The sequence below is a fragment of the Pteropus vampyrus genome, unplaced genomic scaffold, assembly GCF_000151845.1.
Source record: "Pteropus vampyrus isolate Shadow unplaced genomic scaffold, Pvam_2.0 Scaffold1, whole genome shotgun sequence".
Classification (NCBI taxonomy): Eukaryota; Metazoa; Chordata; class Mammalia; order Chiroptera; family Pteropodidae; genus Pteropus; species Pteropus vampyrus.
Genome location: NW_011888782.1, coordinates 19766155 through 19793925, shown reverse-complemented (window position 1 = coordinate 19793925; position 27771 = coordinate 19766155). Strand labels below are relative to the sequence as shown.

Below are 27771 nucleotides of genomic sequence, written 5' to 3'. Positions count from 1 at the left end.
GAATCATCGGGGAGCCTGTTAAAACGCAAATTTTGATTCAGCAGATTCAGGGCAGGACCCAAGATTCTGCATTTCTCGCAAGCTGCTGGGGGAAGCCAGAGCCCACTTGAGGAGCAAGGCTTTCTTTACTGCTGAGTAGTCAGGATTACGTAACTGTTTTTACCGGCCTCCCAAGACCACCACCAGATGGCAGCATGTCCATCTTCCCTGGCAGCTGTTGCTGAACATGTTCCTTAGGATCAAGAACAAGAGGTTTGGGAATCTTCTGATTCACTAATGCCTGGCCTTTTAAGTGAGCACAGATCCAGCTCTCTGAAGCTTTTCTCACTGATCCTCCAGTGGGGAGACAGCTGCCTTCTGCATTGTGCTGGTGCAGGCATCTCTAGCACAGCACAGCACAGCACTCAGAGGATGCTGGAACCTTCTCTGTGTGTCGGTTTCCCCTTAGACAGGGCCTGTGACTCAGAGGCCATGGTTTGTCTCTGCATTCTTCAGCACCAAGATGGTGTCCTGTTTTTAGTAAACACAGGCCTGCAGTATTTACTTAAAGGATGCTCAAGATACTTTTTTCTTATTATAAAGGCAATATATGGTTTATTTCCGGAAACTTATAAAATATAAGAAAGGAAAACAAAATATATTAATTCTACAAAAACCCACCTACTCCCAAAACTTAATGTATCTGTGATTTGCTTATTTAGTCTTATTCCTTGAATTTATAGTTATTCATTTTATTTTCTTTTATAAAAATGAGATGGGTACATAAATTTAAATTGATAAAATGTGTGTAATAAAACTTACAAATTTTGCCTTTTTTAGCTTGAAAGAAAGATTTCAGGCAAAAATGAAATCTCCTTTTGAAATGATTTATTTCTATTTTCTAACACTTCTGAACACTATTTTAACTTCAGATCTCTTAGTTTGACTTTTAGTTTTAAATCTGCTTATATACTTATACATATATCTACTAAATGTGATCATTGTAGAAAATTCGTAAATATATAGTTTTATATAAAAAACAAAAATTTATCATAATTACACTTCTGCATATTTTTATTCAGCCCTTTGGTTGTTATCGTTCAGTACTTACATGGTAGTCACATTTTTTTAGAAATGTGATTAATATGTATAAACAAACTTTATATCCTGATATTTCTTTTGTCTCTCCTTAGGCTTATAGAAATTTTAGGATAAAACCAGACAAGTTTGGGGTAATAAACACGTCACCCATACCTCCCGGGGATACCCTCGTCAGTGTTTTAGCCTTTCCCTTTCTGCATTCTTACATTGTTGATATCATTCTCTGGTTTCTTTCTTGTTGTCTGGAACTTTCTCTGCCCTATAATTGCCTTCAGAACCACACAACCATTCATATTATACAACCGCATCTGATTACCTCTGTGGTCAAGCGTGGTATATTTTTTTTCGATTTCAGGTGACTTTTATACCGATGCCCCTGGCGGAAAGATGATGTTCCCGGAAAGCTTGTAATGGCGTGAGCCAGGGAGGCAAGCGGCAGGTTGCCATCTGCTTGATAGTGAAGGCATTTCCTCCTTTACCAAGGGTCCTGTTTTTCTGAATTCTTTTTTGTGTCTTCCTGGATGTTTTAGGATGAAGGTGGGAGGGCCGAGTCCAGGAGTGCTGGTCAGTTATCGTTACACCACGTGCGTGTTTTCTATCTCAGAGTGAGCTTCCCGCTGAGGGCATGGAGGTCTTCTTTGACAAATGATTTCCCTTTCTTTTTCTCTGGAGGATAGTGCTAGAGTGGGTCTTGTTCCGTCTGGCACCTGAAGGTCACTTGATTAGACGGCAGTGGGCATTTGCCCCAGAAGTTGGTGTGTGTGTGTGTTTCTGGAGTTCTGACTTGATTTATTGAAAGGTCATCTGGCTGTGTATCGGAAGGCACAGCAGCTGTCAGAGCTCTGCTCGGACCCCTTGTACCATCGTGTGTGCTCCCTGTCATGGGAGCGCCTGAAAAGCCAGCACCTAAAGCTTGTTCTTAAGGAGAACAGTCTTTGGGCTCATGGAGCCTGTTTTGCTTGTGCTCCTTCAAACCAGTAGTGCCTGGGAATTTACTTCCTCCTGAGGCAGCCTGTGACCAGTGACAGACAGATGTGAGCATTTGAAAAACTGTTTTCCTCGCCTTGAATGGGGACAGCTGTGAGGTATGACTCACTCTAGACCTCCCCTGTGGGATCAGGCACGTCTGTTCTCTGCGTGGGACTTGACCTGAGCTCAGACTCTGGCCGGCCTTCCTCCCTGACCCCCAACCTGCTTCTCCCACTCAGTTGTCTCCTCCTTAATAAACTACTTGCATACAAATCCTTGACTTAGGGTTGGCTTCTTAGGAAACCTGACTGCAGGTAGGATGCTTTTTATTTTCTTCCCATTTTCAAATAGTCCATCTCTTTTAAAGTATTCCTGCTTTGCTTTGCTAGACCATAACACTGAACATTTGTTCATCTCTTTGCAACATGGTAGTGCTTACACTGCGGGCCAGGCCCTTTTCATTGGGTGTGAAGACAGATGTTCAGTTTTGCTCCCCTATCTGTTCAGAAAGATTCTGTTCTAACCAAGAGTGCTTTTTGAGTGCATAATCTGATATCAAATAAAACATTTGCCCTTTTTCAACATTCCATCAGTGGGCAGTTCCTAATTATGACTACTTTCTCAAGTAAATTGAACCAAGGGAGTGTTGTCTTCCCTTCGTTGGCCAGAGAGATGGCTCCTTACTCTTGGCTTTTTCTGCTTGCCCGTGTGACACCTGTGTGGCTGTCAGGTACAGTAGTCCCCCCTTATCTGCAGGGGATATGTTCTAAGCCCCCCCCAGTGGATACCTGAAACTGTGGATAGTACTGAACCCTAATTTTTTTTTTGTATATACATACCTATGATAAAGTTTAATTTCTAAATTAGGCACAGTAAGAGATTAACAATAACTAATAATAAAATAGAACAATTGTAACGATATGCTATAATACAACTTATGTGAATGTGGTCGTTCTCTCTCTCTCTCTCTCTCTGAAACTGAATGGCTACTAAGGGACTTGTGGGCAGGTAGCATGTTCAATGTGGATACACTGTACACAGGGATGATTCATGTCCCAGGTGGCATGGAGCAGTGTGACATTTCATCATGCTACTCAGAACAGCATGCAATTTAAAACTCACAAACTGTTTATTTCTGGAATTTCCCATCTAATATTGTTAGATTACTGTTCACTGCAAGTAACTGAAACCGTGGAAACCGAAGCTGTGGATAGTTGGAAGTTGCTTTGCACTAAGTCATCCTCCAGCTGTCCCTTCCCTGAACTGTTATATCAGTTATCTACTGCTGCATAACAGACCACCCCAAAACTTAGCGGCATAAAACAATAAGCATTTTTTTTTTTTTAGCTCATGATCCTGCAGGTCAGCAGTTTAGGCTGGGCTGTTCTCATAGCCTTAACTGAACTCCAAGTGTCTATAGTCTTGCTGGTCTTGGCTCTCTGACATCTATGTGGCCCAGCTTTAGACAACTGGGCTGATTCTTCTTTGTTCTATGCTGTCTCATCCCACAGAAGATTGGCCTAGACCTGGTCACAGGGCAGAGGTCAGGGTCCCAGTAGAGCGTATAGAACTAAACAAGGCCTCTGGAGGTCCAGGCTCAGAGCCAGCACAGAAATCCCATCCACTGCATTCTGTTGGTCATAACAAGTCATGAAGCCAGGCCAGAATCAAGGATCTGAGAAGGGAAAAGTCTCCACCTCCTGATGGGAGGAGCCGCAAAGTCACTTGGCAAAGTGTGTGGATTCGCCAAGGGGTAGAGAATTGTGGTTGTTTTCTGCAGTCTCCCGCAGCTGTGATCTCACCTGGTGGTGTTTTGCAGGCCTGAGCAATGGTGATGGACCCATTAGTGAGAGTGACCTTTTCCGGAAGGCCTGTGCGCAGCTGGTGACGTACATGAACTCAGGAAACCGGTTACTGTATAAAAACTTTATGAAGCAAAATGTAGTCCAGAGGTTCTTGCGCATCCTTTCTTCTTTGCAAGGTAATTTTTCTCACGACATTCAATTATGTTAAAGATGATATATGCTCGCTCATTAAAACTTTTTCTATTATCTTTTAAAAATTAATTTAGAAAATAAACGACATGATCTACAGGTAAAACATTCAAACAGCACAGAACATTCTTCAGTGAAAAGTCTATCATCCGCCCCTAAACTTTCAGTCCCTAAATCTCATCCCCGGAAGCAACCTCTGTTACTAGTGTTTCATATGTCCTTTTAGAATTACCCTTTGCATAGACTGTGTCCTTTTTTAATATGCCACAGATGTTTTTCTTTTCTGTAGAGATATTGACGAATGTTGGTATATAAAGTTATTATAAAATTGCTTGTTAATTTTTTTTCATTATGGGGAAATCAGGAAAGTTCCAGAAAAGAACTTTAGACGACAAACTTTAGATAATTAGGGGAAATTCTAGAAATCCTAAGAAGGTAAAATTTTGTCTTTTTAACATCAGCAGTTAGTATGGGCTATAAAGCACTCACTTGGACCCCGTAGGGCTGAGATGTCTCAATTTTAGAGAGAGCTGCAAGAAGGCGTGGCCTGTGACCCACAAATGCTCTTCAGGGTATGTAGCAGATCTTAGTGCTGAAGGCTTGTTCTGAATTTTAACTTTACTACTTACCAGATCTGTGACCTTGGGCCAATTACTTAACATCTTTAAGCTTTAGTTTCTTCTTCTCTGCCTTGTCTGGGGAACTAAACTTCTGAGATGACCTATATAAAATACTTAGTCCAGTTTCCTGCACATAAAATGCTAACACCCACCAGCCAGTAAGGCAGGTGGAGGTGAGGCAAGTTTGCCAGGCCGTTCTTTCTTTCTTGGATATGAGTGGGTCAGAGATAAGCGGCTCACCTGTGACTCTGGGTTGAAGCCACCTTGTTTGCAGTCTTGTAGACCTAGGCCATTCTGTGCAACCACTTCTAGGGAGCCTTTGGTGTTTGGACTTTATGTCATCCAACCCATGACCCGTGAAGACTGGCCTCATTCATACTTAGGGTTGTGAAAATAAAACACTGGTCTTTGGTAAACATCTAAGGGCTGCAAGATGAGAATGCTACTCTTGACTGTCCTTCATGTCCTACGGCCTGTGCTCCTGTGTTCTCTCTCTCTCTCTCTCTTTGGGGACTGTGTATGCTGGTGTGGTCTTTCTATCTCTCACTTTGGCTAGGTTACTTTCTCGGTTCCGTCCTGCCCCTTACTCTTCCTGTCTTTCCTGAAAGTCTTCTCCCAATTCTCTTTCAGCATCTCTAATCCACCCAACTCTCTTGAATTTTTTTCTCTTTCTCTCTTTTTTTCTTCTTCATTTCCTTAATTGGCCACAGGATAGAATATTTAGAACTATTTCTGTTGGAAGTGGCAGACAGATTCGAATTGGCTTAAACAAGCAAAAAAGTGACATTTTAAACAGTCATAGTAGGAATGCCAGGCTGCCTTCGGGTACAGCTGGTCCGATGATCTAACCAATGTCAGCAAGACCCAGTATCTCCTGTCTTTTAATCCAGCTGTCCCCTGGCTGGCTTTCACCTTAGACTCTCTGTGGAGACAAGATCCTGGACTTTATTTTTTCCAGAGTTTCTGGACCTACAGACCCAGCTGTCTCTCAAGTTTGAACAAAAGTCCTTCACTTTTGGTCACAGTGTGTATCTCTGAACTAGTATTTGTGGCCAGGGGGATGGTGAGTCCTGATTGGTTTAGACCCAAATCATACCCTGCCCGCTTCCTTGCCATGTGGAGAGTGCTGGTGGTTGGGAGAGCACTGTTAGCAGAAGACAAGCGAATAGATTCTGGAGCACGAAAATTGCAAGTGTCTAATATAAAAGTTTGTATTTTACACTTTTATTTTGCTGGTTCCTGTTAAGCTGAAAGGGTAGCCTATACTGATTTTTCCTCATTTTCAAATGATCACTTTAAATGTTAAAATAAATACTCATTCAGAAGACTTAGAAAAATATAGGAAGTAAAAACTAGCAAATGTAGAACAATTTGCTCTTATTTAGGTGACCTTCTTCTCTTCCTCCCTGCTTTCTTACTGGTAGGATTGCCAGACAAAATACAGAATGCCAGTTGAATTATAATTTCAGATATACAATGAGTGCATTTTTAGTATAAGTATGTCCCAAATTTTGCATGAAACATGCTTTTACTAAAATTTTATTTGTTTTTATCTGAAATTCAAATTTAACCGGCATCCTATATTTTATATTTTTATCGGCTAAATCTGGCAATTTCCTTATGAGGACCTCTTTGATACACTAGGATAACTATTAACCTGTCTTCAGACATCAGAGATCAGATGGCAATACTTATGAATCAGGATACAAAATTAAGAATAGGGGTTATACCATTCTCTAACCATTACCCTGTAACTCTTGACTTTTTAATTATTCTATAGCGTCTCCCTGTATTTCAGTGTTACTTAAGCAGACACACTCTAAACATTATGCAAAATTTAAGCCGGCCTCTTGTCCTTTTAGTCTCAATAGAATGCCCTAACTCAAGTATTTTTCCTTAAGACACAGTCATCATTCTACTCTCCTCCTGGGCCAGGTTCTGCAGTCCTTAGGGTATTTTTAACCTTTCCAAGAAGCTTTGCGAGTGGTTAAGTAGCCTGCCCAAAGTAATCACTTGTTTATAGTTTCCTCAGTGCTTAAACTACTGATCAGTAATTCGTGTTATTTATGTACATATGGATTGAGTTGTAGTGGGGACAGAAATCATATGAGCCTTATCTTGGAGTGTGATGTATTCTTATTTTTGAAAGAAATTCCTCCTGATGTGGTTTGTGACATTAATCGCGACTGTGCCAACACCTTCATCAAGTGTTTACTGGAAAAACAGAAATGGCCGGAAGTGCTTCTGCTGCTGACCCGCAAAGTCAGCGGGGAACCGCCACTCGGAGACTGCCTCATTAAAGACTGCAGCTTCTCAAACCTTGACCTCTGCACCATCATCCCCCTGCTCCGCACCTGGGACCAGCGCAGGACACAGCTCCTGGGCTGCCTGGTGGACAGAGGAGGTGAGCAGGCTGAGGTGGTAAGCGTGGGAGGATTCATCCTGTGGGGGTTCAGGCCACCGTCTGTCATGGGGTCTTTTGCTCGATTCTGGAGACACCTCTAAATTCTGCCTCATTCTCTTCCTCCATATCTAATCATTTTGAAACAGCGAGGCTTGTCAGTGGGTGTCGCCCTGTAGGAACTCTGCGTTTCCGTGAATTACAGTTACCTCTGTCATCTTCTCTTCCTTTCTCGTGTGAGAACCCTCAAGTACGTGGAGGGGTCCTTGGCCTCAGTTCAGCCCATAGCAATCAGTCACTTCCTTCTGACCTCCAGCTGGACATTTCCCTGCATTCCATATGCTGCATGGGTCCTTGTCGACTCTGTGGCATTCTTTTCTAATCAACGGATTGGGATTTGCGATGCTTGTTTTTAAAGAAACAGCCAAATAATTGGTGGGTGGAAACATCTGCTGCTTTAATCGGCACAATCGCACTTGGCTGGATGTGTGTCTGGAGTGTGCGGATGTCCTGTTGCATTGGGTTTTATTTTAAAACTAATTTGGAAACACTTACCTCCTCTCCTCTGCCCCCTTCCTAATGCCACTGCTAACTGTGTGGCCTTGGGCGTGCTATTTATACTTTCGTCTCCTCATTTGTAAAATGGAAATGATAATAGTCCCTCTCTCTTAGGACTCTTGAATGTTGAATGCTTTCATGTATGCAGGCTCTTGGAAGAGTGGTTGGCTGCATGGTTTTCTGCTTGCTTTGCCATTTAAGGAGATGCTCTTCCGAAGGAGCAATGACACATTGGTCCTAAGCTCTCAAAGTGCCATACAGAGCCTTCAAGCATTGGCTCTGCCACAGGAAGTAGACAGAATGTCTCCTACAGTTTATTTCTTCAAACCTATTCCTCGCGTAGCATGTTACTACCTTTGCCCAGAAACCATGGCTGTCACGGAATTCCTGTTTTATTCCTGATTCACCAGGCACTTATCAAGCACTTCCCTGGGATCAGGTGCTAGAGACCAAGGACAGAGAACGAATGCGTGGCTGCTGGAGGCATGTTTAGGAGAGCCGCACATCCGCAGCGGGTGGAGGTCAGGGATCCTGCAGTACAGAATGGAGGCATGGACTGAGCTAAACAGAAGGTGGTGTAGGGGCTGGAGAAGTGTGAGGGAAGATGGCGGTCGAGGGAAGAAGCTTCATAGAAACAGAGGATGTTGGAAGTGGGCTCATGTCTTGATCGCCAGCTGTGTGGTAGGCACAGTTGGTGTTAGGCAAGAACCGAGGTTCCGGTTTCCAGGCCCTGTCCCCACTCCTGGGCAGTGCTAATGCTGGGGTCCGTGGTCCCGTGGTGGGACGAGGGGGAGCGGCAAGGCCCATGGACAGGGCACTTGAAGGAGTTGGGCTTTTCCCTCTGAGGGTGCTGGGAAGCCTTTGCCCCGCCCCGCCTCCCCCCAGTAAAGGTGGTCGAGGAGGGCCCCAGAAGTCAGGTGAACATCAGCTCTTCTCTTGGAATAAATGGCAGAAGTGGTCCTGCCCTCCAGGAACACCACTCACCGTACCCTTCTCCTCTTCCTCCCTCAGCCTTGCCAGAAGGTCTCCAGAACAGCTGGGAGAGGCCACTTGCCATGTGCCTGAAATACAAAGACTTTGAGTTGGCTTTTCTTCTCCTGACCAAGGGCGCAGACCCCCATGATATTTCTCTCACGGAAGGCGATACTCCTTTGCATGCAGCACTCCACATCTTTTTAGATATCAATGGTAAGCTTCTATTTTTTAATCAGTCTTTTCCTTGTGGAGGAAGCTGAAGATTGGAATTGGTGCTCCGCCTTTTGGTCTTAGTTTCTAGTGGGAAAACTAACGATCCAGAAATGGCCTGTTTCTTGGTGAGGTCTACCCACAGCTTGATGGGAAGGAGTGACCATCATGGCAAATGGTCAGGGTGGGCTGATTGAGGAGGATTTTTCAGTTTCACAGTTGGCCGTCCATCATTGATGAATACTTTCCCACTTGTTTATATATCATTTTCAAGGGTCTTGGTATAAAGCGTCTTACTGGAATATAAGGTTATTTCAGGGTTTCTCAACCTTGGCACTGTTGACACTTGGTCTGGATAATTCTTTGTTATGGGGAGCTGTCCTGTGCAATCGAGGATGTTTAGCAGCATCCCTGGCCTCCATCCACTAGATGCCAGTAGCACTTCCCAAATCTTGACAATCAAAAATGTTCCCCGACATTGCCAAATGTCCCATGGGAGGCAGATCGCCCCTGTTTGAGAACCACTGGGTTCTCAAACTCTTAGAGAAGTTCGGTGTTCTGAGACACCCCTGGCTGGCATCTCTCTTGAATTCAGGGGGTCTCTGTTCCCTGAGAAGAGCAACTCAGCACTCACAGAGATTTGTTTGTGTCTTTCAGCTAACATCGGTTTTAACTTCCTCAACCACTTGTTGGAACTCTTCTGGTCCAACCCCACCGAATTTTCCTACCTCGACCCCAATGTCCAGGACAGCAATGGAAACACGCTGATGCACATCCTCTTCCAGAAGGGCATGATGAAGCGCATGAACAAGCTGTTAGAACTGCTGGTGAAGTTTGACATCAACTTCAACCTGAAGAACAAAGAAGGCAAAGACGCACGTCACAAGATTAAGAAGAACGATGCTTTGCTCTTGGCCTGGAACAAAGCTCATAATGAGAGCCGGCGGAGGAACCGGCAGGACTCTGTTGCCCACCCAGGGAAGCTCCTGAGGTCTGCTGCCCCTGGTAATACATCTCAGCTCAAGTCCCAAGCTTCATCCAAGTCTCTGCCATGCACTGGCACTGCCAAATCCCCACCCAAAGATGCCATGGTCCCTAACAACTGGGAGACTCCCCCAGCTGCCCAGATGATGAAGCAGGAGCCTGAAGCTGTCATGCCCTGTTCTCTAAGAGACCGCCTTGTGCAGGACATCATGGATTTGATTGAGCAGATTGAATTGGATACATCCCTCCAAGAGGACAGTCCTCAGAACTCTGAGCATCTGGAGACAGGAGCTGGCACAGAAGTAAAGAAAGATGAGGTCCAGCGAGCTCCGGGGCTTGGGGGCTCTGACTGTAGTGGGAACAATCCTGCTGACCTTGAGGCGAGGGAGGGACATGCTCAGGTAGCCCTTGGAGCCTCAGCACTCATTCCTGTTGGTCACAGAGAGAAGGAGGACAGCGGTGATCAGGATGAATGGAGCGTGCCGGAGATTGAGGACTGTTTCCAGGACTTCGAGAACATGACGTGGGAGATTGAGTGCACTTCGGAAATGCTGAAGAAGCTGTCCAGTAAGGCGATGAGCAAGGTCATGAAGAAGAAAATCATCATAGCCATTCAGCATCTGGGGAACGGCGAGTGGACCCAAAGCCTGCAGAAGAGGCTGAAGCACCGGAAAGGAAAAATCCGTCTCTTTGAGGCCGAGCTGGACAAAGGAGCCCGGATGCTGTGGGAACTCGCCATCGACTTCTCCCCTCGATGCAGTGAGAGCCCAGAGAAGATCATCGCCACAGAGCGGAGCTCACAGTCCATAGGGAAGTCGGGGCAGGTCTACACAGAAATCATCCGGATCTGGGACATCGTCTTGGATCACGACAAACTGCAAAGCACCATCAAGGCCATCTGCAGGGCCTATAACCGGGGCTTGTCCTGTGTCCTGCGGAAGAAGCTGAAGGGTATCAACAAAGACCAGGTGTCAACCAACATGAAAATCCAAAAGCGGATACCCCGCTGCTACGTGGAGGACACGGAGGCCGAGAGGAGCCAGGAGCACGAGGAGCCCGAGTACTCCCCGCCGGCCAGCGCGGTGCAGACGGAGTACAACATCATGAAGTTCCACAGCTTCAGCACCGACATGGCCTTCAACATCCTCAGTGACATGACGACGACGGTGGAGTACCCCTTCCGGGTGGGCGAGCTTGAGTACTCTGTGATCCACCTCAACCCCAGGCCGCTGGAGCCCATCATCCTCATTGGGCGAAGTGGCACTGGGAAGACCACCTGCTGCTTGTACAGGCTGTGGAAGAAATTCCACGTTTACTGGGGAAAAGTCGAGCAGGCGGGAAGCCCACTGCTGGCCAGACAGATCTGGTCGAAGAGAAATTTCGAAGTGGAACCTGGAAAAGAAGGTTCAGATGAGGAGAAGGAAGAGGAGGGGGAAGAGGGCGAGGAAGAGGAAGTTTCTGTGGAGATGGAGACAGTGGACAGCATAGACGAGGAGCTGGAGAGTGAAGACTGTGCAGGGAGGGAAGCTGGGGAGCACGAGGGGCCTGGCCAAGTGGCAGAATCAGGTGCCCCAGATCATCCCCAGCAGCTGGAACATTTACATCAGATCTTTGTGACCAAGAACCACGTCCTGTGCCAGGAGGTACAGAGGAATTTCATTGAGCTTTCCAAGTCTACCAAAGCCACCAGTCATTACAAACCACTGGAACCCAATGTTCACAAACTCCAGGACCTGAAGGACGAAAACTTTCCTCTGTTTGTCACTTCCAAGCAGCTGCTCCTCTTGCTTGACGCTTCTTTGCCTAAACCATTTTTTCTGAGAAATGAAGATGGCAGCTTGAAAAGAACCATCGTCGGATGGTCCGTGCAGGAAGACTTGACAATCTCCAACTGGCAGGAGGATGAGGAGGAGGCTGAGGGTGATGGGGACAATGGCGAGGAGGATAAAGTTGTGGAAGTATGTTCGTGTGACGTCGACCCCCGGGTGTACGTGACATTTGAGGTGTTCGTCAATGAAATATGGCCCAAAATGAACAAAGGGAAAACCTCCTACAACCCTGCACTGATTTGGAAAGAAATAAAATCTTTTTTGAAGGGGTCTTTTGAGGCCCTCAGCTGCTCCCAGGGGAGACTCACGGAAGAAGCGTACAAGAAACTAGGGAGAAAGCGGGCCCCCAATTTCAAGGAAGACCGGAGCGAGATCTACAGGCTTTTCTGCTTGTATCAGCAGATCAGCTCTCAGAAAGGTTATTTTGATGAACAGGACGTTCTGTACAACTTGTCCCAGAGACTGTCGAAGCTCAAAATGCTCCCGTGGTCCATCCATGAGCTCTATGGTGATGAGATTCAGGACTTCACTCAAGCCGAGCTGGCGCTGCTGATGAAATGCATCAATGACCCCAATGCCATGTTCCTCACAGGGGACACGGCTCAGAGCATCATGAAGGGCGTGGCCTTCCGCTTTAGCGATCTGCGTTCGCTCTTCCACTACGCCAGCAGGAACACTGCGGAACATCAGTGTCCTGTCCGGAAGCCCAAGAAGATCCATCAGCTGTACCAGAACTACCGGTCCCATTCTGGTACGTCCAGGCCTTGGGCTCACCTACAAGGGAGGTGCTCGGGCACTGACTTTGGGCTGCTTTTGAAGCTGTAGCCCAGCTTCTGCTAGGCTCTTGTAGGTGAAGTAAGGATAGTATTTTGGAGTTTGTTAGTAAGTAAATGCATTCATGAACAAGAGCTCTTCTGATTTCTGCCACACTCATTCTTAGGTTAATTCAAGTTGTGGTTGTGGACTGCTAAGTAATTATGTCTTAGGATGTTTGTCATGACATAAAAACATTTCAGGAGAACATTTAAACTGCTAGAGAACTTTTATTAAAACACTTTGCTCATACAATATAAAGTAATACACCAAGTTGCAAGTCACTAATCCTTAAAGGCGCTTTCCTCCCAAGGAGAAGCCAAAGAGCGGCGGCAGGTGGTAGGAGATAACGTACACTCAGGTGCTTTAAACTTGTAGCTCAGTTGTGCCCCTTCTCTGTGCCAGGCATGAGGCCAGGAAGTTTATGTCTAGTACCTGTGCTTAATCCTCAAACAACCCTCGAGGTAGGCATCATTCCCATTTTACAGAGAAGGAAAGTGAGGAATGGAGGGTTTAAATAACATGACGCAGTGCCGGAATACTCCTTTATGGTTCATGGAATGCTCACAAAGTCACTTCCTGTGTCCTACAGATGTCCACGAAAAATATATAATATTATTTTACACATGTAGAAGCTACTTAATGAGATCATGCCAGACATATCTTTTTGCAACTTTGTATTTACACCATTTTCAAGGGTCTTGACATAAAGGATCTTACTGGAGTATTGTAAGGTTATTTCAGGGTTTCTCAACCTTGGCACTCTATAACTCTTCTGTTACCTAATTTTACTTTTTTCCATATGGGCAGTTTGTTGTGCTGATGTCGTCTACTTCATAATCTGTTCTTTTCCTCTGATTTGTAATGCTGTTCTTTTCGTGTGTCTCGTGTCTGTTTCTGGGCTCACTACTTGATATGTCTTATGTTCTTATCCTATTATCACACTATCATATTTATGATAGTTATCAAACTTGTCCAACAACTCTTCATCATTTGGATTGGAATTCCATTGAATTTGTTGCTCTTTGGGAAGAATTCACATTTTTACATTATTGGAACTTCTGAGGCACAACCTTAGCATATTACTCTATTCAGGTCTTCTTTTACGGCCTTCAATAATATTTTATAATTTTCCCCAGACATTTTACACAGCTGTATGATTTATCCTGGGTACCTTATACTTTTTGTTACTATCACAGCTGTCCTTTTTTCTTTTATTATATTTTCTAATCAGTTGTTACTTGTATAAAGGAATGCTATTGGTTCTCATATGTTGATCTGGTATCTAACAGTCTTGCTGAAATTCAGACTTTTCGATCTTGGCATTTTTCTGCAAACAGAGGCAGTTTTTATCTTTTTTTCTATACTTGTTATTTCTTTTTCTTATCATTTCATTGGTTAGGACCTTATCTAGAAGCAATAACAGGTATTCATGTGTTATTTCTGGAGTTAATGGGAATATTTCTAACATTTCACCATTTAAGTGTGATGTTTATTGTAGGTTTTTGATAAATGCTCTTTTTCTAGATGCATTTCAGGTAAGCTATGGTTTGGTGGAAAGAGAAAACACATACACATCACATACACATGTATTGCTATACATATACACAAGCATACACATTCATACACATAGGTACATATACATACGTACTCGTATATACACATAGGCATTGTAAAATTAGATTAAAATCCTGATTTGTTTAGCCAGGGATTCAGAAAATGATTGCAAGTCAGCCAGCTTCCAGGAGTGTAGCGTACATCACACAATGCAGCCCAGCTTTCTAGAGCTCTCAGAGTTCTCAAGGGTGGTGCTTGTCAATCACCTGGATCTGGCTGCATCTGAGCAGCTCAGCTTCTTGCTCTTCCATGGTCTTATACCTGGGAATTGTGTTGCGTGGAAAGAGCTGGCACAAAGTAATCTATGAATTAAATTAGCCCCTGCCCTTCCTTCTTCTGTTTGGGAAACATTTATTGAGTTCCTACCTTGCCTGGCACTGTGTGGGGGCTAGGTAACAGAGATGCATAGCTCCCATTTCGTTGTCCTCAGGGAGTGACTCTGATGGCACTCTATTTCTATTGTTGGATCCAGTAGGGAGGACCTGGCATGAGTAGTTGAATGAGCCCCTCCCTCTTCTGCTGTATATCCCTGGGTCAGTGGCACTGGCCTGGGCCCAGCAGCCTTTATGATCAGCCAGCAAGGTGGAGCCATGGTAAAGGGAGCCGTTCCTGTGAGCAGTTCTTGGTTTTTGTTTACTTGTTTGTTTTGCTAAGTAACCCACTTGGACAGTTACTACACAAACCTCATCTCCCACCTCCTCTCTTGGGATGGAGGCAAGAGTATATGTATGTTTTCGTGTGTAGAACCAGAAAAGGCCCAAATAATATGTACTAAATTTTAGAGACTTTAGAAAACATAAAATGTTAAAAAAAAAAAAAATTGAAAGCTATCTGTAAGGCTGCTCACTACTAACATTTTATTTCATTTCCTTCTGATTTTTTTTCTTTATATACATTATATGCATTTATCACACACGTGTATGTAGTGAATATATACTATGTCTAGTGAATATTTTCCCCCATCTTTTATTCTTCATTTAAATTGAGATTCACGTAGCATAACATCTCCCTGTTTAAAATGTGCAATTATGTGGTTTTTTAAAAAATATATTCACAAGGTTGCACAGCCATTACAACCATCTAATTTCACATTTTTATCACCTCAAAAAGAAACACCATAACCATTAGCCATCACTCATCCTCCACCCACCCTCACTCTCTGGGAACTACTAATCTACTTTCCATCTCTTTGGATTTACCTATTCTGGACATTTCATATAAATGGAATCTTACAACATGTGGCCTTTTATGCCTGGCTTCTTTCATTTAGCATAATGTTTTCAAGGCTCATCTATGTTGTAGCATGGGTCAGTATTTCAATGCTTTTTTTATGGCAGAACTAACTGTCTTTTATTCTTTGAATATGTTTATATAGAAATCATTTATCTTGTTTCCTAGAACGGCATTTAAGTAGATTCCAATTTTTCACTGCAGTGAACACTCCTGTGCCCTTTTCTGATTCTCCCATTAATGTAAATCTCTGGCCCTTGCCACAGTAGCAGCTCATTTGCTCAGAGTCAGCAGTTTCCACTTGTGCTCATGACTTCTTTATATTGTATACTTTTAATAATACTAGTATCGATGATAAACTTTCCCTTTATTATTTGATAATAGCAACGGGGACACCTATGTCCATTTCATGGTGTTCTACCAGGAACATAGTATTCTATTTGGTACTGGGCAAAGGGCACATGGCCCATAAGAATAGTGAAGAGAGCCAGGATGATCTGTGTTCATTCCAGCTTCAAATCCTGTCACTTGGAGGTGTTTATGGATTTCTGAGACCTCAGAGTCTCTGTTTACAAAACTTGGATTATCTAGTCTGTCTCACTGGGCAGTCGTGAGGATTAAATGGATGATTTTTATGAAGGTCCCTGTTGTATGGTAATGTTCAGTCAGCATCACTGTCAATGTTATTTCAGAGCCTAGACAAGAAATGAGACCCAGGGAGAAAGTTCTTTGGAAAATCCTTTCTCCAGCTCTAACAATTTTTTCTAGTATAGTTAGTCCTCTCTCAACTGGATATAAACCTGGTGGAAAAGGGTGATGGAGGCCTTGGTTGCTGCCCCAGCTAACATCCAGCAATGCCGTTACCATGGCAACATTGTCTCCAGTGCTCTAAGCACCAATGAGAAAGGACAGGATAAGTCTTGTTTCCTTACCACCTATACTAGTACCTTCTATTAGCATTCTAACGGCTCTCATTGTTCAGATTACATTTCTGCCTTGACTCTTCTTTATGAGGTAATTTTCTTTAGTATGAATATAGGTTGTAAATGAGATCCCACAAAACCTTCTTAACACAGCAACACATCTCTGCCTATATTCCCTGTACCCAGAGTGCTGCGGCTCAGGGCCAAAGTGACAACATAAAGAGAATTGGAAACTGGCTTGCAATTATATGTACTATCAGGGCCAATACTGCTTCTCAGGGGGGAAAAAAAACCAACTAGAAAAACAAAAAAAAAAAAAAAGTCAGCCATATTGTCATGTTGTTCAGTATTCAGCATTTGTTTTCTGTTTTATCCTAGGAATCCTCAATTTGGCATCAGGAGTGGTGGATTTACTTCAGTTCTATTTCCCAGAATCTTTTGATCGCCTTCCAAGGGATTCTGGCCTTTTTGATGGTCCCAAGCCAACTGTCCTGGAATCTTGTAGTGTAAGCGACTTGGCAATTTTGCTGCGTGGGAACAAGAGGAAAACTCAGCCCATTGAATTTGGAGCCCACCAGGTGAGCTTGCTGGGATCCTGTGCTTTGAACTAAAAGGCAGTGTGCAATTGAAAAATGGTTTGAGAGGTTAACTTATTCCACAATGTAGAATTCAATAGCGCCGCTCCCAAAATGGGTCAGTCTCAGAGATGGGTGAGTGATTATCAATTGTTATTAATAGTCCCACTACCACGGCTGACCAAGTTCATGCTGGCTGCTTCTCTTTAAAGACGTTACCTGCCTCCCATAGAAATAGACTGAGCTTTCTTTACCAGGTTTCTCTCCTGTCTCCCTTTTCTTTTTCCAGGTAATTCTTGTAGCTAACGAAATGGCAAAGGAGAAAATTCCAGAAGAGCTGAAGTTAGCACTTGTGCTGACAGTTTATGAGGCCAAAGGCTTAGAATTTGATGACGTCCTCCTTTACAACTTTTTTACTGATTCTGAGGTATGCCATATTGACTTCTTTTCACACAACACATGTATATATATATGAGCTACACTCCAGGAAAGAGAATTTGGAGCTGAGTAGAAGAGAGTTTGTCACAGGTGCTTGTTTCTGTTTTGGAGCATCATCCATGTAGTGTGGGGCTTGGAGCATTTGATGTGGGTTTTTGTCAATGGCTGTGGGTTGTTTCACAGTGTCATGGGCTGGTTCTCCCCGTGCCTTGCTCTTCCCTGCTCTCTTGTATTCATCTTCTGAATGCCTGGTGTGCAAGTGCCAGCTTTCGGTTTTCACTAGCTGCCGTTATCTTTGACTCCCAAGGAGAGCCTTACAAATGAAGGCAAGGTTAGCAGTGTCCACCCAATAAGGACTGAACTGGGCAAGGTCATTTCATAGAAAGAGACAACTTTGGGAAGACAAATGAGGCTTGGTTCCCACCCACTGGATCAGGTAATAATGCAGGGGATGAGAACAGCTGCCCTGCCTGTGGGCTCCCTTCTCGCATGGCTTCATCACCACTGCTTGCTGCCCATGCAGACAACTGGCAGCCAGAGTCCCTGGATTGACCCCCAGTGATTTCTGTACCAGCTCATTTCTTTGACTTGATGGTCTTTCTTCCCAAGCTCAGTACATGATGGGTAGAGCCAACAACTCAAGACCATTGTCCTCGGTTTTTTAGTCACTTATTTCTCTTCACCACCGTCTTTTGGTGGGGCCTCAGGCTGCCTGCTGACTGTGCTGTGGAGTCTCCTTTGTAGACCCAGCTGGCTGTGCCCTGGTCCCTGCTGCAGATTTTCCACTGCACATGGTGTATGCTTGAAGGAGCTGCTTTTCATATCCAAGGCAAGAGCACCGTTAGCTTTGACCCTGTAAAATCTGCCCTAGTACTGACCCTTTACAAGGAGTCTTTATGTTTTTTTCCCCTGACCTTTTTAAAAATGTCATGTTTGCCTTGATAATACCTATGACAGATGTTGCTATGACAGATGGGTACTTTTTAGTTTATAAAGTATTTTTTGAATGCGGTGTTTCATTTCACCCTCCACCAACCCTCTGAGGTTGTATGTGTTTTTATTGCCCTCATTCTATAGATAAGGCTGAGGGTCATGGAAATTAAGTCAATTGCCCACAATCATAATGTAGGTGGCAGAGCCTAGAAACAAACTCAGATGCTTTGAGTTCTAAATTTCCACGGTACTCCCTTCCTTTTAAAGCCCTGCATGCCAATCAGCTTCCAGAACCTTCCACAATGAGTATATCATGGCCATACCTTAAGTACATTCCTTTTCTATTGACTTTTGCTAATAAAATCAGATTAGCACTCTCATTAACCCTGGAACCACTTTTAATCTCTGAGGACTAACTTTTTTTTCTCATAATATATCCATTGGTCATAGTTGGACTGCGGCTCTCCTAAAAGAGGAAGGGGTAAGACATTATTGTTCCTGTTCTTTATTAAGTGCCGGTTGTATGCTTGTGCCAGTAAGAAGCTCAAGGAGCTCTGGACTTACGGATCTATAACTTGTGGTCACCTCTGTTTGTGAAAGAAAAATCCAGTGATTCTGTCTCACCGTGATCCTAGAAATGGCAGAGGCCCAGATACCTTGACCCTATGCTCCTACCAGTGGCTCAGTGAGTTGCATGAATGAAAACAATCTCAAAATGAATTTATTGGTAACATTCACTTTATCCCATGTTCTGTAAGACTTCTAGAAAGCCCTCTGAGGTGGTGCTTCCCAAGGTACCAGGGAATGTAATTACACATCCTGGTACAAAGCACACCTTCAGTTTATTATTTACAACTTCAAGATCCCAAAACGACAGTCAGAAAATGATAGGAAACGCTTTAATGAAAGCAGAGGAGAGACAGGAATCACATAAGTCCCCGGTCGCCTGTGCTCTGGCTGGGGTTTTTTTCGGGGTGACTGGCTGGAGGCTGTAGAATAGTAATTGCTATTTGAGATGAGGGACCTATGGAGAGCCCCTCTCCATCCCTGGCCTCTCCCACCCTCCCCACTCATTTATGTTTCTGTTGGTTGGGGGTGTGCATGCATGCGTAGGAGATCTCTTGTCGCCCTGGTTTGTGAATCTTCTCTCTAGTATTGTTACCTGCTCAACCCCATGGTCACTAGGACCATCTGAGATGGGGAAGGAACCAGGGAAAGTTATGCCAAATCCTTCTCTTGTAGGATTTTGCCTCATTTGGGGAAGAGGCAGTCATTCTTCCAATCACTCCCAAACTCTCCTCCTGTGGAGACTTGGAAGAATGCTTGCCATTTATACTTTGTCCCAGTGAGGAGTCCTTTCTTTCACACTAATATGTGAATAGGATGGGAGAGACTTTGAAAGCACCAACTTTTATGGATCGCTTAACTTAGAGAGCAGGCCTGCCTTTTTCCTTCACAATGATTAATCCCAATAGCCGAGCTGGAAGACTTAAATGCTTCTTCCTTTATTGACAGAGGTGCTGCAGGCCTGTATTCTTGTGTTTTTGTGGACAAATACATGTACTCACTCCTAAAAGGCTCTGTCTTGAAAGTCAAATGTTTTATTCATGGAAATAGTCATATGCCATATGAGCAGCTTTTGCTTCTTATTCAAATACATTGTGCTTCACTAGCCCTCCCAAGGTCAGTCAGTCTGTACGTCATGCAGTCTGCTAGGGGATCCTCTCAAATGTCAAGTACTTGTGTCTTTTGCCTGCTTTCCTTGGCAAACAATTCAGCTTTACGAAGAGGATAGTCATAATATGTCCTGAAGATTTTTTTTTTTTTTTAGTTTTCAACTACTTAAATGATTACAAGATTCACATCTCTTTTAAGAACCTGTTGATTAATTTCATAATTGGTTAGTAGCATAACCATTCTCATTTAATAGATAGCATTTAAAGCTTTCAATCTAATATTTATATAGTTTAAATTACAAAGTAACATAAAGGAGGTAATGAACTATATCCACTCCATCTTTTCATCCTCCTTGAAAAGATACATAGGTAGCAAGTAGCATCATTTTAAGAACAGAAAAGTAAGGCTTAGGAGAGTTACCTAACTACTCTCATGAGACACAGTACAGTGTGAAATCTGAAATTTCTTAGGAATTCTGGACTCTAAATACTGCATGTAATCTGGGCACTTTAGCTTTACCAGGGTCTCCAAACCATGATCCTGGGGGCCAGATCCAGCTCACTGCCTATTTTTATATGGCTTGTGGGCTAAGAATGGCTTTTGCATTTTAAATAGTTTTAAAAATTTAATAAGAAAGTAATATTCGGTGGCACATGAAAATTGTGTTAAATTCAATTTCAATGTTGAAAAATAACATTTTATTGGAACACATCAAGCCCGTTCATTTACATACTCACTATGGATGCTTTTGCCCTACAAGAGCAGAGTTGAGTAGTTGCAAGAGAGACCATATGACTCACAAAGCCAAAAATATTTATTATCTGACCCTTTAGAGAAAGAATTTGCCCACCCTTGGTCTATACAGTCACCACGGTTTTATGATTTGATTTTAGGTAAAGGGAAAAATGGCTAAAAGAGCAACTATTTATCAAGCATAGTGTTAGATACTTGACATCATCTCCTTGTAGTTTCTCAATGAACTTGGATAGTTCTATCATCCCCATTTTACAGAGCAGGAAAATTCAACCTAGAAGAGACAACTAAATTGTCCAAGGTAACATAGCTAATAAGTGAAAGAGCAGAGGTATGAATTTGTTCTGTCTGGCTCAGAGTCTAGCTTACACAGTGTACCCCAGAGCTCCAGAATTTTGTTCCATCCTTGCTTGAATAATTTAGTTAGAGCATTCTGCCACATGTGTCTTAACAACTGACCCTAAGTGGCGTCTCTTAAACATGTTGTGTAAAGGGGCGAGAACATTGGGTTCCTTTCTCTGTATTGTTTGTCAAACTTCTTTCAACAAGAACTTTCTGGTCCCTTAGCATTACTTCAGGAAGTGGGCGCGTGTGCCTGGCTTCTCAGCTGTCTTGATCACGTGTCTGGGGGTGTTTTCCTGGAAGTGTCCCTGATCCCTGCCTGTGCAACCTAAGCCCACTCTCCCGACTCTGAAGCCACAGGATGGCCCCCTCCTCACAGCTGGGGCTGAAGGCCTGGTTCCCATGCAAAAAAATGGGGAGCTCAATTCCCCATGAGGCCCCGGGAGGCTGTGTGTACAGTTCAAAAGCATATTTCCTTGGTCTTTAATTTGTCATTGTCGCTCAGGCTTACAAGGAATGGAAGATCATTTCCTCGTTTACGCCTTCATCATCTGACTGCAGAGAGCAAAACCAGCCACTGATTGAAGTGCCCCTGGAGAAACCCAGCTCCTCTCAGGGTCGGTCTATGACGGTGAATCTGGAAATGTACAAGGTGATCTTCTGCCATTTGTCCACATGCTTATTTGACAGGGAGCCAGTAAACAGGCTTGGACGAGAAGATGAGGTTAAAGATAGAGCCTTGCACTTGGCTGGTCTTCCTGCACCCTCAGCACGGGGGAGTGGGATCTCCATGCTGGCAGACTCCCTTGTCCCAGCAGGGAGATGGGCTTCATGAGTGGGGTACTTTCTAAAAGGGAAGGGGTAGGTTGTACCTTCTGTTCCCCATGGGAACTCGGGTCTGTTCAAAAGTTTTGAAGTTGCTGATGGGGAACCCAGAAGTGAAGTCCAGGACTACAGTTCATGGAGACTGTTGTATAGCAGCCCTGACTGTTAAGGGACCCAGCTTCCTTTGCCCTTTACATTTCTGCTACATCACCAAGAAGTAGGCCAAAGCTCAGAAGTTCTACAGAGTTCTTGGGTGAGGGGGGTTGATGGGGCCTCAAGAGAGTGAGAGTGACATCATAGAAAATTGAACCAGCAAAAACAAAAACTTTGGGAGAAACTACTGTCCTAGTTTTATGTCTCATACAAAATATAAAACAAATAGAATAGCAGTTATCAAGTTATTTCTGTAAATGCCTCGAAGGCTCTGCAGAAATAGAAGTTAAATCAGAGTCAAGCTTTGCAAACTTCTAGGTAGCCGCAAATCTGTTGTCATCTTGAAATGTGCATTATTTAATCAGATAGGTTCTCCCTGTGTCCAAGTCATAAGCCCCTTACATCCACAGTCCTCAGTTGTGGGGTAGGTCATAAGTAATTTATTACTAGTGATAGTTATCATGGAAGTATATGACTGGTTTAACTTTTAAAAATCAGTTATAGTAATTGTGTAAGATATAACCATTGGGGTAATCTCAATGGAAGGCACATGAGACCTCTTTGTACTATCTTCGTAACTTCCTATGAATCCATGCTATTTCAAAATATAAAACTATAGCAGACTCAAGGGTAGTTCTGTACTAATGCTGTGCTCCCTGCTAGAGCTTTGCTTATCTGTCTGTGGCCAGAGTGAGCTCCTCATGTCCCCATGGCTTATTCTAGACTTGTCTACAATTTACTTTTTGTATTTCTCCCAAATCAGAGGAAGCCCATGAAGCATGTCACTTTCTAGCTATAGACAAAAAGCTCATCGTCTTTGTCATTAATCTTGCCTTTAGCTCCTCAATGGAGAGCTGAAGCAGCTATACACTGCCATCACACGGGCTCGGGTCAACCTCTGGATCTTCGACGAAAACCGAGAAAAGCGGGCTCCTGCTTTTAAATATTTCATTAAAAGAAATTTTGTCCAAGTTGTGAAGACAGATGAAAACAAAGGTAAGATCTCATTAAAATATTCTGGCCATTGGCTAGAAAGTGTGTTATCTCAACTGTTTTTGCGATCAGGAATAAAGGGCATAGTTTTTTGGAAGCACTTTCTTTCCTTTTCATTTTTCTGAAAAATAAGAGTTCATATTTATTGCTAAGGTGTGCTGGTAAGTGTCATTGTTGTGGAATTGGGAGTGTTAACTCTTTCAGGGAAGAGCTTTTATTTGTCCTTAAAAGTGAGGGTCATGGAAAGACCAGCCGAAATGGCATAGAAACTAGATGCTGCAGACCTTCCTAAAATCTCTCAAAGGCTCACAAAACCCAAAGAAGCAGCATCTGGCCTTAGTGTGCCCCATACTTCTTACCAGGTAGCCCCAGAATTGCACAGGCTGAGGTTAAACTTGGCCAATAGCAGGACCCATCCTAGAGGTCCTTGGGCTGGCATACCCAGTGGCCTGCTTTGACTGGCAACAGAGCCAGAATGCCACCTAGGGCTGTATCTGAGGAGGACACACTTGAGGGACAGCCTGGGCAGGCACCAGAGCCCTGCTAAAGTGAATCCTGCTCCGTCGGATCAGCCCCTCAACCGCTGATCTTCACAGCTGATCAGCCTCAGAGCTCAACTACATCAAGAGGGCACACACAGTTCATGCAAGGGACACATCTTGAGCACCCAGCTCAGATGACCAGGGAAGATTGTGTCACTGGGCCCCACAGGACATCTACTACATAAAGCCACTCTACTCGGACCAGGAACTTAGGAACCCTACCTAATACAGAGAAACAAACACAAGGAGGCAGCCAAAACGGGGAGACAAAGAAACATGTCCTGCATGAAAGAACAGAACAAAGCTCCAGAAAAGAGAACTAAACAAAGTGGAGACGAGCAGTCTACAGATGCTGAGTTCAAAACACTCGTTATAAGGATGCTCAATGAACTTAGGGAAAGAGTAGATGAACTCAGTGAGAACTTTAACAAAGAGACAGAAAACGTAAAAATGGAGATGGAAAACATAAAAGGGAACCAGTCGGAAATGGAGAATACAACATCTGAGATGAAGAGTACATTAGAGGGAATCGACAGATTGGATGAAGTGGAGGATCAAATCAGCAATTTAGAGGATGGGGTAGCAGAGGACACCCAATCAGAACAGCAACAAGAAAAAGAATCAAAAAAATGAGAATAGTTTAAGGGGACAGCATCAGGTGCAACAACATTCTCATCATAGGGGTACCAGAAGAAGAGAGAGAGAGCAAGGAACTGAAAACTTATTTCAAGAAATAATGAGTGAAAACTTCCCTAACCGGTGAAGGAAATAGACGTACTAGTCCAGGAAGTGCAGAGTTCCAAACAAGGTGAACCCAAAGAGGCCCACACCAAAACACATCATAATTAAAAGCCAAAGGTTAAAGACAAAGAGAGAATCTTAAGAGCAGCAAGAGAAAAGCGATTAGTTACCTACAAGGGAGCTCCCATAAGACTGGCAGCTGATTTCTCAACAGAAACTTTGCAGGCCAGAAGGGTTTGGCACAAAATATTCAAAGTGATGAAAAGCCAGGACCTACAATCAAGATTACTCTTACCCAACAAAGCTATCATTTAGAACTGAAGGACAGATAAAGAGCTTCCCAGATAAGAAAAAGCTGAAGGAGTTCATCACAACCAAGCCAGTATTACAGGAAATGTTGGAGGGACTTCTTTAAGAAGAAGAAAAAAAATATGTATCAAAAATATGAATAAAGAATGACAATAACTACATATCTATCAACAAGTACTTCAAATGAAAAAGAATTAAATGCTCCAATTAAAAGATAAGGTGGCTGAATGCATTAGAAAACAAGACCCTTACATATGCTGCCTACAAGAGACTCACTTCAGATTAAAAGACGCACACAGACTAGAAGTGAAGGATGGAAAAAGAGTGGAGTGGGCCAGTTAGAGAAAGATATGAGCGCAAGAGTGTTCAGCACAGCCTTGTTTGTAATTATAAGAAAGTAAAAACGACCTAAGTGTCCACCAATGCAAAACTGTTTACAGTGGCTCCTCTGGTGCTAGGATGGTTGGGCATGAGGGTTGTTGAGGAGAAATGAATACCTTTGACCCTTCACTGGTATATCTTTTTGTGCTGTTTGTAGTGTTCTTCAAAAATAAACATTGTCGTGGATGGTTTTCATAACTTAAAAAGATGAGCTAATTAAAAAACGGAGCGCATGTCTCCTGGTAGGATATCTAGGGGAGAAATAATCAGCCCTTCATAAAGGAGAAAACTGTTGTCTTTCTTGTGGGTTAGCTGTTGAGTTGGCTCCTCCAGGCCTTGGTTAATTTTCTCCGAGGATAGGGGAAAGCGCAGGGCCTGGCTGCTGTGTGGAGGTGTCTGCTCGTTTCCTGAGCACGTTTCAGCCAGTTTTATGGAGGCTGTTTCCGGTTACAGCCAATAGCTCAGTTGGGAACCAGGATTAGAGGTTCTGTTCCTGGGCCCTGACCGTTGTGGTATAACAGGAAGAGTTGAAGGCTTGGGGTTAACCTGGCTTCTTATTAGAACTCTGCACCTAAGTCACCACATGACTTTGTTCAGGTCCCACTTTCCCTCCCTGGGCCTTCACATCCTCAACTAAAAGAAAAATGAGTTGGCTGACTGTGGTCGTTTTTAATCTTTCCTGCACTCCTTTTATTCTCAAACTGTTTTCTGGCACCCATTATAAGAGATCATCTATTAAAATAGGCATTGTTTTAACTTAAAAAAATTCAAAATGTCTTCATAGCATTAAGAATACAAGAAAAAGCACAGTCTCAATTGTGTTATAAGTTGTACATGGTAAAGTCTTTGAGAACATCTGCTCCCACTGTGCAAGGAAGCTTGGGATGAGTGAAGTGACTGTGTGATATGGGTTTTTCCAATGTGGTGCTGGCATGGTTCACTAGCCCTATGCAGAGATGCTCTGGGGCTTTGCTGTGGGGATCAAATGTTACCAGGGCACTAATAGGGCATAAGGAGTCAGAACAAGATGCTGAGAAGTCATTTTTGCAGATGGTACTGTCAGGCATGGCAGAGGGCCCTCAGGGAGAGGTTGGGCTGCAAGCCCTAGGGTGTGATTTTGCACCTTCTAAACAAAGCTGGAATGTCTGTCATGTTCCCCGGTTAATATCCATTGGCCTGGGTATCTCTGACCTTTTCAGCTCAGATTTGGCTGTCATCGTTGTCCTGGTAGTTACTGTCCTTCCTGTGCTTGATGAAGCTGTGGCTCAGACTTACAGAGCTTGTCACCCACTGCTGGTGATGCCCAGGGGGCCGAGGGAGAGAGGGGAGCTGATGCAGTCACCAACAGGCTAGTGAGGATAACAGCCTTGTCTAGCTGCAGGTGGTTGCAGTAGTCTATGTCCACCACCGGAAGTGTCAGATTGCTCATTATGATGAGGGCAAAGCCTGCACATTTGGAAATACTGTAGAACTCTGTCATCTTATCCCTTGCTAAGGCCCTCGCATAGGACCTACATGGCTTTGGATTTTCAAGGAGGAATTAGAAATTCCTGTCTTCTAATTCATAGCCGTAGAAAAGGAAGGCAGAGCTAAGTTGAAAAACCAAACAGCATCCTTGTTTATTCCCCCCTCCCCCTCCCACACACACATATACACATCCTCCTTCAAAAATCCACAAACATCTGACCTGATAAGCTAAAATATATCTTAAAATGAATGCTAGAAAAACAATACAGGGGTATTTGTTTGTTGGGGCTGTCATAACAAAATACCACAGACCGTGTGGCTTACACAACAGAACTTAATTTTCTCACAGTTCTGAAGGCTAGAAGTCCAAGATCAAGCTGTCCGTAGGTTCGGTTTCTTCTGAGGTCTCTCTTCTTAGCTTCTAGGTAGCCTTTTCTCTGTGCGGGCCCCTGCTGTCTGTGTGTGTGTGTCAACCTCCTCTTATAAGGACACCAGTCAGATTGGATCAGGGCCCAGTACAACAGCCTCTTTTTAACTTAATCCCCTCTTTAAAAGCCCTATTTCCAAATACAGTCACCTTCCAGGTTATTGGGTTTTAGGGCTTCACATAGGAATTTTCCGGCGGGGGCCAAAATTCAGCCCATAACAACAGGCTTAAGCAGGCAAATGCCTAGAGAAGCAAATGAACTTTTTCTTTTTCATTTTAGACTTTGATGACAGCATGTTCGTTAGGACCTCAACCCCTGAGGAGTGGATCGCGCAAGGGGAATACTATGCCAAACACCAGTGCTGGAAGGTAAGGGGCCTGGTGGGAGCCAGCGGGAGTCTTTGCGACTGGTGGCCTCGTCGGGCCTCACAGGCAGGTTTCCCACCATCATGTTTCTCACTGGGACAGAGGAGGATAATGGTGCTCGTGCTGCTTCTTCTGAAACATCAGGTCACCCCTCGATGAGGAGAGTGCCCTGTCCTGCTCCTTCCCCAATGCAACCAGTGACAACCCTTCATTTTGGCCACATGCCAGCATGTGCTGATGGGGAAAACAGGTCATGGCCTTTGCCTCACCGAGGAACACTTATATTTATTTTCTTCCCCTCTTGTATTCTAAGCTTAAAGGCTTTTACTGTAATCATATGGCATTTTAAAACAGTAACGGATTGGTCCTCTTGTTTGCTTTTCAGATTGATCAGATGTAGGCTTCACTGCCAATTTGAATCTGGCGGGCACAAGTTAAACTTTATCACTAGACTGAGCTGACTGATTTCCAGCCACAGGCCGTGTGAGTGAGCCTGAGCAGTCTTCTTCCAGGAAATGTTATCATTGTCAGTCTTCTTGAAATACTGAAACTAGCATAAAGAGCCCCATCCTTTTTCCCGCATTCAGCATCCCTACACATCACAGGGTCTCAGCTGGGGCACCATGGCACATGTGTCTTCTGTGAG

The 27771-nt window shown here is 43.8% G+C and overlaps 1 protein-coding gene across 3 annotated transcripts in view; it reads left to right on the top strand.

Annotated features, from left to right (window-relative positions):
- Window positions 1-27771, top strand: part of TRANK1 (tetratricopeptide repeat and ankyrin repeat containing 1) — a 69145-nt gene that overhangs the window by 26390 nt on the left and 14984 nt on the right. For all 3 annotated transcript variants that reach the window (XM_011363891.2, XM_023535775.1, XM_023535799.1), the window contains 9 exons: window positions 3869-4030; window positions 6813-7067; window positions 8634-8810; window positions 9465-12371; window positions 16582-16781; window positions 17068-17205; window positions 21427-21573; window positions 22739-22895; window positions 27040-27128. In XM_011363891.2, the coding sequence (XP_011362193.1) occupies window positions 3869-4030; window positions 6813-7067; window positions 8634-8810; window positions 9465-12371; window positions 16582-16781; window positions 17068-17205; window positions 21427-21573; window positions 22739-22895; window positions 27040-27128 (4232 nt within the window). The remainder of the gene's footprint in view (window positions 1-3868; window positions 4031-6812; window positions 7068-8633; window positions 8811-9464; window positions 12372-16581; window positions 16782-17067; window positions 17206-21426; window positions 21574-22738; window positions 22896-27039; window positions 27129-27771) is intronic.